This window comes from Meles meles, chromosome 12 (assembly GCF_922984935.1).
Source record: "Meles meles chromosome 12, mMelMel3.1 paternal haplotype, whole genome shotgun sequence".
Lineage (NCBI taxonomy): Eukaryota > Metazoa > Chordata > Mammalia > Carnivora > Mustelidae > Meles > Meles meles.
The window spans coordinates 32,733,281-32,742,214 of NC_060077.1; the positions used below are offsets into that span (position 1 = coordinate 32,733,281).

The 8,934-nt window shown below is 58.5% G+C and overlaps 2 protein-coding genes across 3 annotated transcripts in view; one reads left to right on the top strand and one right to left on the bottom strand.

Annotated features, from left to right (window-relative positions):
• The window catches only part of DGCR8 (DGCR8 microprocessor complex subunit), a 36,384-nt gene extending 32,850 nt beyond the window's left edge, over nucleotides 1-3,534 (top strand). The window contains exons 13-14 of the mRNA XM_046025165.1: nucleotides 513-626; nucleotides 1,634-3,534. Coding sequence (XP_045881121.1) covers nucleotides 513-626; nucleotides 1,634-1,717 — 198 coding nt within the window. The 3' untranslated portion in view covers nucleotides 1,718-3,534. The remainder of the gene's footprint in view (nucleotides 1-512; nucleotides 627-1,633) is intronic.
• Nucleotides 3,535-4,031: 497 nt separating this feature from the next.
• Nucleotides 4,032-8,741, bottom strand: TRMT2A (tRNA methyltransferase 2 homolog A). 2 transcript variants are annotated; one of them, XM_046025765.1, is made up of 12 exons: nucleotides 8,638-8,741; nucleotides 7,619-8,184; nucleotides 7,250-7,358; nucleotides 6,880-7,061; nucleotides 6,570-6,684; nucleotides 6,362-6,477; nucleotides 6,172-6,283; nucleotides 5,483-5,605; nucleotides 5,209-5,284; nucleotides 4,781-4,897; nucleotides 4,570-4,666; nucleotides 4,032-4,468 (listed from the first exon to the last, which is right to left on the bottom strand). In XM_046025765.1, exons 2-12 carry the CDS (start codon nucleotides 8,170-8,172, stop codon nucleotides 4,237-4,239), a joined length of 1,833 nt encoding a protein of 610 aa, XP_045881721.1. In that variant the 5' UTR covers nucleotides 8,173-8,184; nucleotides 8,638-8,741; the 3' UTR covers nucleotides 4,032-4,236. The 2 variants fall into 2 exon arrangements, with proteins under 2 accessions (XP_045881721.1, XP_045881720.1); XM_046025764.1 differs by having other exon boundaries at nucleotides 8,444-8,741.
• Nucleotides 8,742-8,934: the final 193 nt, after the last annotated feature.

Consider the following 8,934-nt stretch of genomic DNA (forward strand, 5'->3'; position numbering starts at 1 on the left):
CCTAGGCCCAGCAGGCGTTCTCAGAGATGGCCACATCACCCAGGAAGGGCCTCAGGACAGCTTGGTCCCGTGCTGAAAGTCATAGGGCATGAAGAGAGCCCCGTGTCTGGGGCTGGTAGGCTCCCAGGGCCAGGGTGTGTCCCATCTGGCAGCGTGCCGTTGCTGCTGGCTGAGGCTGTGCTCTGGCCGTTACATTATGAGGGTCAGGGCAGGGCGAGTGCTCCACGCCGGCGGCAGGAGTTGGAGGCAGCTGCGTGCTAGGGTGCTTTTTGCCTTATGAAGGGAAAAGGCCATAGCTTCTTCCTGCTGAAGGTGAGGTGGAAGTGGGGGTGGCATGGCCAGAAAGTGAGCTGGGGCAGCCGTGGACTGGTCTCATTCTCTGCGGCTTTGTCAATCTGCCAGTTGAGGGTGGGGCAGCCGGGGTGGGGTCATGCAGCTCTGGCCGCCGGCCACAATGTGTCGCTGAGGGCTGACGAGGGCCCTCCTGAGAGCAAGGCGCCGTGCTCCCCCAGGAGACCTCGGACAAGAGCGTGATTGAGCTGCAGCAGTACGCCAAGAAGAACAAGCCAAACCTGCACATCCTGAGCAAGCTGCAGGAGGAGATGAAGAGGCTGGCCGAGGAGAGGGTGAGCAGGAGGCCCGGCCAGCACCCTGGCCATGGCCCCTCGACTCCCTCATCCCCTTGCACTCAGGAGGGGAGGGCCGAGTCAGGGTCACGCGGGCAGCTGGGGGTGACATCAGCCTGCAGGAACCCGTTCCTGGCTCCTGATGCCAGTGTAGTGCTCCCTCTTCCCAGTGAGCCCACAGCACTGCCAGAGTACCTTTCCTTTTCTTTGTGTTTCAGCATTCATGGCACTTGCATCAAATCATGTCATTTTTTAGTTACATCATAGAGTTCTCAGCCCTGGCCTGCAGCTGTGAAGGACTTGGCTTCTGGGTGTTTCTGCTTAGTACCAGCTGTTTGAAGGCAGGGACAGTGTACCTGCCAGGCCTCCCTTACTCAGGGTCCAGTGGGCGACAGACTGCCATCATGGACCTCTACCTCAGGCCCTTGGCATTTCCGGAAGAGAGGAGCATGGTTCACAGAGCAGGTGGACCTGGGCAAGGCTTGGTGCTGCTCAGCTTCCTCAAGCCACCCGCTTGACAGGCTTCTAGGCTAGGACCTTTTTTAGCTGTGGTATTTGCCGGGGCCCGTATAAAACCCGGAGAAGAGGATATCTGCTGTTTCGCCTTTCTGGTGCAGGAGATGCCTCACCCCTGCCCTCAAGTTGGAGTAGGGAGAGAGATCCACCCATGTGGCTTGCCCCTGGTGGCTGTAACTTCCTTGGTCCTTCACTTCTGGGTGTATTCTGAGTCCCAGGGAAGCACCAGCACGTAGTGCCGTAGACGGCATCCAGGGAGACCCAGCTAGCCTCCCATCTTGGCCCACTTCTCAGACCTCCCCTCCCTCAACCTGGTATGGCAGAGCAGTGGTGCCCTCCTACTAAAGGCTACCTGGCACTAATGTGCTGAGCTCACCGTCCCCGTCCTCACCTCCCACACTGCTCCCTACCTTGGGCCCCTCTTGCTTGAGCTTGGGCTCGGCCACATGTGCCCACATCATTGGCATCCCTGACTTTCGTTGTTCTTCCAGGAGGAGACTCGGAAGAAACCCAAGATGTCTATCGTGGCGTCTGCCCAGCCTGGCGGCGAGCCCTTGTGCACTGTAGATGTGTGAGGGAGGCAGCAGGGTCAGGCGCGGGGACTGCCAGCTCTGCTGCCAGGGAGACCACCCGCCACTCACTCTGCAGCCTCGGGCCTCTGATCTGAGTTCCTCCCCTGCGGCCAGGCATCTGAGGCCAGGGCCAGGGGGGTGGGGCTCTGGTGCACAGGGACAGCTGGGCCACGCAGCTCTTCCTTGGGGGCCGCCCACAGGTCTGAGTGGATGTGTTCAAGGGTGGACTCCGCTTACCCACCCGGGTGAGAGCCAAGAGCTTGGCAACAGCTGTGAATGACCTCTGCCTCTGGGGACTTGCTGCAGACTGGTTTGATGAAGGTTTTTATGAGTGTCCGTACATGCACAGACAAGTGACAGACTGAGAAAGTGGTGGCCGAGTCCTGTGGCACTCTGTTCCTCGGGTTCTCACAGGCCACTGCAGGGGTCTGGTCAGAAGGTGCGTGCTGGCACCCCCGCCCTTTTCCTGCCTCTTGTGTTTTCCCTTTTACTCTGAAAAGGTTAAAATAGGAAGGAGTATTTCAGACCTTTTTGGCTTAAAATAAACAATTTTAGAATCAGCTATTTTTTAGAGATTGCAGGTGAGCCTTGCAATCAGCTTGGCACCTTGAAAGATGATTCTTCTCCACTCCTGAAACCTGTTGCCAGTGGGGGTATGCAGTCTGCTGGTCTCCGCCTGGCTTGTTATCCTGGGCTGGCGTGTGGTTCATTTCTTCTGAGTAAGTCTTAATGTCCTAAAAACACGCCTTCTTAGACACCGAGGCCCTCTTCACTGGCCTCTGGCAACTTTTTACTAAAGATTTTTGCACAGTCAAGTCCGTCTGTCCACCCATCAATTTTTAAAGCTTTTATGATATTTTAGCATTTGGGAAGAAACTTTTACAGCGAGAGTAGAAGATAGATTTGGAATCACGTAGCAGATATAAACAAGTTAAGCATTTTAGCACGATTTTAGAAGAGGAAACCAGGACCATCTGTGCTCACAAAGTGGCGCTCCTGCCTGGAGCTGGCACAAGCATGTGGAGGGCGGCGGTCTTGCCTATGACAGCACCAGCCCTGTGCAGCCAGGCCTCACGGCCACCTGTTCCTTTGATCAGCAGTCAGTGCTCTCCAGGTGGCTCCTGCGGACAGGTGCAAGGGGTAGGTGTGTCCCTACCCTGAGCCCTAGGAGATGTGAGTATGCTTGGGGCTCTGGGTTATCCCCATGTGCAAGGTAGTGGTGGCCATCCACTCCCTGTTCCTAGGGCCTGTTCAGGGGTGCACTATTGGCTGTAGGGGCCCACTGCTGGGCTGCATTCTCCACGGGCGTTGTCCCCCGTGGTTGGCGTTGATGGCATTTGTTTCCAGGAATACAGAATGTCAGTCTTGCGTGCCACCCACAGTGTATCCCTTACCACCTATGTGACTGAGGTTGGCTCCTCTGTTGACCTTTATAAAACAAAACCTTCAAATCAAGTTGCTGTAATTAGACACTTGCTTCTGTCTTGCCTCCTGTCTGCAGCTGTGAATCATTTGACTATATGACTGTTTGCCCTCAGAACAGCCAGATGCGCCATTGTGAACCAAAGCTTTGTGCACATGTGTTAACTAGAGGCAGTGAGCCTTGCTGCAGCCTCCCCATGTCCTTCCTCTTGTATTCCCCCACTCCGTGTGGGTGTGAGTGTTGTGTGCACACAGCCATGCTGTGGGGGCGGAGGGGAGGGGGAGCCTGTGCTGATGCCACCTCCACTTGGCCACTGGCCGTTACGTACCTTCCAGGTAGTGGCTAACCTAATGGCTGTAAGGGTGAGCCTTGATTGTCTGAACGCATAAAGCAAAAGTGTCCCAAAAGGGAATGACTGGTGTTTCTTTCTTAGCATGTGAGGCTATGGACCCTCAACTCACCAGAAATAGCCCCTTTAGTCTGTGCCCGGTCACACCGTTCCTACAGTAGCTGGGCAGCATCCAATCCCAGCCCCAGCTCCCATTAGGCTGGGGACGGAACCTCATCTCACAAGGCACAGGGAAAATGGGCAGACCACAGGGCCTACCTGCGCAGACAGGCTGCCCCTTGCCGTGTGTTCTACCTTATGTGTATAGCTGGCTCTGGGCCATGAGATGTTTGCTTCCCCGGCATTAAGCATAAAACCTGATGCTGTCAGCACACTCTACTCTGACTTGCCGCCATGCAGAGGGGCTGGCAGAGTGCTAGCAGGAATGGAGGCTCAGACTGGCTGCTCAGGGTGCCCTGTTGACCTTGCCCCCGGCACCTACAGTGGGTGGGCAAAAGGGAACACTGTGTGCTAAGCAGTTTTCATCACAGTAACATCAGTAGTTGAGAAACTCTTTATTCTAGCATTATATCCCAGATAACCCGGAAAGAAGGGGAGGAGTGGTAGGGGACAGGCTATGGGAGCCTAGGATCCATGGGGACCAGATGGACAGCCAAGTCTTGTGCCTTCTAGATGCTGCCTGAGCATCCTAAGGCAAGGACTTGGGGAACCCCCTGTTCTGAAGGGGCAAGGTTCTAGTTTTCCAGGGACCTAGCAAGAGGCAGCAGCCCTGGTTTCTTGTACGGTGTCCACTAGGGGCCCTGGTGGGGGCTGGGGTGGAGGGTCCTGGGGTGCCAGGGCCCCTATGCCATTGGGGTGCTCCACCCTCTCAAACAGGAGGAGCATCTCACAATGTGGGGTCTGCGGGAATAGGTCCACAGCCACAGCCTTGACAGGCCGGAAGGGGGTGCCCTTCACCCGGTTAGATGGAGCCCTGCAGAGGCTGTGGTAGGAAAGGAATGTTAAGGTCAGCCACATGGGTCCACTGGGTCCCTGGTCCACCCAGTCCTGGGGCCACCCCCAGACCCCCTGCTTCACACTCACTCCACAAAGTTGCCCATGGCCGCCCGGGGGTTGCAAGAGACATAGAGGAGCCGTTTGAGGTTCTCAGCTCTTCGGATGGCCAGGATCACTTTGGAATCTGAGGAGGTTCAAAGGGATGGGCATCAGGCCTAAAGCTGTGCCATGTGGTGTGCCAGCCAGACACCCCTGCCCCCTGCTTCCCCATGACACCTCCCAGATGGAGGCCACTTACGCAGGCCAGCACGGGGCGGGTCCAGGATGGCAACGAGCTGCTGGGAGGCCAGTCTGCTCACCAAAGTGGGCACCAGGTCCTCGGCTCTCCCACAGTGGAACTCCACATTGCTCAACTCTGGACATGAAACCACAGCCCTGTCACAGGGGACCCAGAACACCCTCATCCCATAGAGTCTGCACGGTGTCTTTAAGTCCCTGGCCAGAGGTGTCCCAGGAAGACCTGCTGGCTAAGGAGCCAGCTCATCCTCATCCAGCTCTGGCATCCGGGGCACACTGTTCAGTCCACGCAGCAGGTGGCCTACTGCACTCTCTGCCCCTCACCCCACTGCAGGCCCTAACAGCCACTGGCTGGGTCCCTGGTGCTGTGTTGAGGTACACAGCAGGAGCATCTGCTGCCCACCCCCTGTGCAGAGCGCTGGCTCTCACCGTTGTCTCGGGCATTCACCCGGGCATCTTCCACGGCCTCCTGGCACAGCTCAATCCCCACGACTCTCTTCACTCTCTGAAACCAGGAAAAGGACAGATTCATGACACCCTGCCCCATCCCCACCGCCTTAGGGAGAGAAATGGCAGGAGGTGTTGGAGTGAAAGAGGATCTGGACTAGGCTGGGGGGAGGGGTCACTGGGACTAGTCAGGAGGCAGGTGATAACATGGGTAGGGGTGAGGAGATGGTGTTCTCAGTGGGGAAGGAGAGCTCACTGGGGCCAAAGCCAGGCCAATGGTGCCTGTGCCGCAGCATACATCCAGCACTGTGCTCTGTGTGTCCAGCTGGGCCCAGTCTCGGATGACTGTGTAGAGCACCTCGGCTGCCAGAGTGTTCACCTGGAGAGTGGGCCCACAGAGTCGCTGCCCACACTGGCCTCTCTCCTGTACAACCCTCTTCACCCCCAAGCACTTGCATTCCCTGGGCATTCTTCTGCCTGGGGGCCTCCATGGCCCCATCCTTGGGTCACTCACCCTCTTCGCAGGTCTCCAGATAGCCCCCTGCCCCTCATCATCTAGCTGTCTGAGTGCCAGAAGCCCAGTCCTCAGAATGACCCTCAATCCCATCATGCCTAGCAATTCCGCCCGATCTCCTGGCTTTAAAGAGTAACTTGATGGTGATAACCCACCCTTCACCTCTTTTCTGAGTGCCAGAGCTCACACCAGAGCCCTGGTGTCACCCCAACTCCTGTTCTACCCCTACATATGACCCTCCCAAAAGGTGATCAGAAAATCTAATAGGAAATGATCTTCCTACCTTACAACGCTTGTGGTTCTCCTGGCTGGATGTTCTCCCCAGGCTAATCCCTTATCACTGCCCTAGGCCACTGTCCCCATCACATCCTGACGTCATGTCAAGCTCCCCCTCCCATGTATCCTCATGATCCCCAGAAACTCAGGGCTACCTGGAAGAAGGCATGAGGAGAGATCCTGAAAGTCAATCCAAGCAGGTCCTCATGGATGCACCGGTCTCCAGCCACATGCTCCAGGGGCAGGCCCTCCTGGCTTGGAGTCTTTCTGTGGGTGGTAGGGTTACATCCGTTAGTGTCACCAGCCCTTGCAGGGACCCGCCCCACCCCTACCCAAGCTCCTCACCGCTGTCCCTCCTCTACAAAGTAGAGGCAGGTCACCCCAGTGGCCTTGCCTGGCCCCGCCATGAAGTGCTGCGCCAAGGAGGCCTTCAGCCCGGCCAGTTCCTCAGGGCCCAGTTTCTGGGTAAGCAGCAAAAAAGGCCTTGTAAGGCTGTGTCACAGCTCACTGTGGCCCAGACATCCTCCCCCACGAGGGCCACCCCGCCTGAGACCTGGGGGTGGAAGTAGACAATGGCCATGGCTTGGCCACGGCGGCTGGTGCGCACAGTCAACTGCTTCCAGTGGCCTGAATACGTCTCTGGGTTGTACGCTGAGTATGGAGTGGACCTGTGGGAGCCATGAATGGCCCTGAGTCCCCCAACATTGCCAACCAGGACTGGGTGAGCATCCCTGCTCTCTCTTCCAGCCACACCCGCCAGATCACAATCCCAGAATCCGCCCCCAGGCAGACTCTGCTCCCAGAGAGAGAGAGTTACCACTTCAGAACTTCTTGGGGCCCCCAGCCCAGCCATAAGCCCTCACCGGATGAACTCCTGGAAGGCCTTCACCACCTGCTTGGTGGCCCCAGGGATGTGCACGGTGTCAAAGGGGGCGGCCACAGCACACGTCCCGCCCTTGTACTTGCCAAGCCGACAGCCGACTGTGTTGTCTTCCCCGTCCACCCCAACGCCGACCAGAAACTCACACTTATTACGATACTCGGTCTGCGGGGAGGCAGAGAGACATGTCTGCCCTTACCCTGGCCATCCAAGGGATGGGGCTGACAACAAGTAACAGTCACACCATGAATACCAACAGCAAATGCAAAGCAGAAGAGGGATGGCAGAAATAGGTGAGAAGAGCTCCTTTAAGAACATGAGATGAGTTTCTGGCCACATTAGCCAGGCCTGACCTGCTGGGGTGATGGCCTAACCCCCTCCAGTGGGCAGCAGGCCTTGTTGTGCTTGTGCCTCTGTGAGAGTAGCCAGGGCAGCAGAGCGCGGTTGGTGCTCCCAATTTCCCTGCAGGATGAGGTGGGGCCAAGGTTGGACTCAGTCCGCTTCCCCTGCAACCATCCCCAGCCATTCTCTAAATGCCTAGGTACCCGGCCCCTCCCTCAGGACCCAACTATCCAGACTGATTATACATGGGTTTTACCGGCTAACTACCCAAGAGACTGTGCAGGCCCTGAGGATGTCTGTACAAGACACAGGATAGGCTGAACAAGCACAGAGCCGAGCAGAGCTCTGGGGCCAAGGGGCCGCTCTGCACCCACACTCACTTGGCGAGCTTTTGCAGCACCTGCTCACACTCCAGCTGCTTCCGCTCCAGCTGCTCAGCATAGGGCACGGTCCAAAGAGGTGTCACTACATCTGCGATACATGTGGCTGTTGGCTCACCCTCATCCTCACGCCGCCTCTTCCTGGCCATAGGATCAGCCTTGGGTCTGGCCAGGCGCACGCTCAGTGGGCGGCCCTTCCAGAGGGCACCGTGCAGCACACGCAAGGCCTTGTCCCGCTCAGCAGCACTGCGGAATGTCACAAAGGCGCAGGGAGGTTGCCCAAAGAGTTTGGTCTTATGAGGCTGCAGGCCAAAGCGGCCCAGAAAGCGTCGGACATCACTGAAGCTGGCGTGGCGGGGCACGTTCTGCAACTCCAACTTGAAGATCTCAGAGGTAAACAGGTCGTCCCTGATGTAGCTGTAGAGCCCTGGCTGAGGCACGGACTCTGCAGCCGCCTCAACACCCCCTTCCTCCTCCTTGTCTTCCTCCTGGGGGGCGACGACGGCTGCAGAGCTACCCTGGGCACTGCTGCTGTCTTGGCTGCAGCCCTCCATGAGCACAGGACCCTGTGTGGAGACAGGTAAGGACTGGGCTGAAGGCTGGACCCTAAACCTGAATGCCCCAGGGCCCCCTGCCCCACATCCCGACCTCCACTAGTGCATCTACACCCAGCCTTAACCGCGTTCCCTTTTCCTCTCTCCCAACTTACCCCCGTCCCGTTTTCTCCCAGCGGTTTCCTATCCCGCCTCCATCTCCATCTCCCCCCACACCCCGTTCTCCTTCATCTCCTCCTCCGTCTCCCATCAGCATCTCCCTTCACTTTACTTCGTTGTCGAGCTTGTCACTCATCGTCCGGTCGGTCCGCTGCCCAGACTGGGGTCCCCCACGAGGGCCGCCTCCGCTGCCCGGTCCTGGGCCAGGCAAGGGAAGCGGGCGCTCAGAGGGGCGGCTGCAACGCCGCGAGGCCCCTCGCCGGCTCCGCCCCGGGCTGGGGTGGGACTTGAACCCTCGGTGCTCACGTTCGGGTCTCGGGTATGGGGTACGCCGCCCGCCCGCCAGGGGCCCGCGCCGGCCGCTCGCCTTGCTGGCCACTCTCCCGTCAGCCAAAGCGTGCAGCCGAGGCCGCGCGTCTCTGTCATCCTGGCTTCCGGTGACGTCATCACCACGCGCCAGCCTCGATCCCCTGCCCCTCCGTGAGCTCCAGGGGTGCGCGCCGCCGCGGGACGGAAGTGCGCGCTAGGGCCGCCGGGAGTGCACGCTCTTCTGGCTGCCGGGCGGGCCGGGCATGCGCCGCGGGCGTTTTGGCGGGAAGCGCG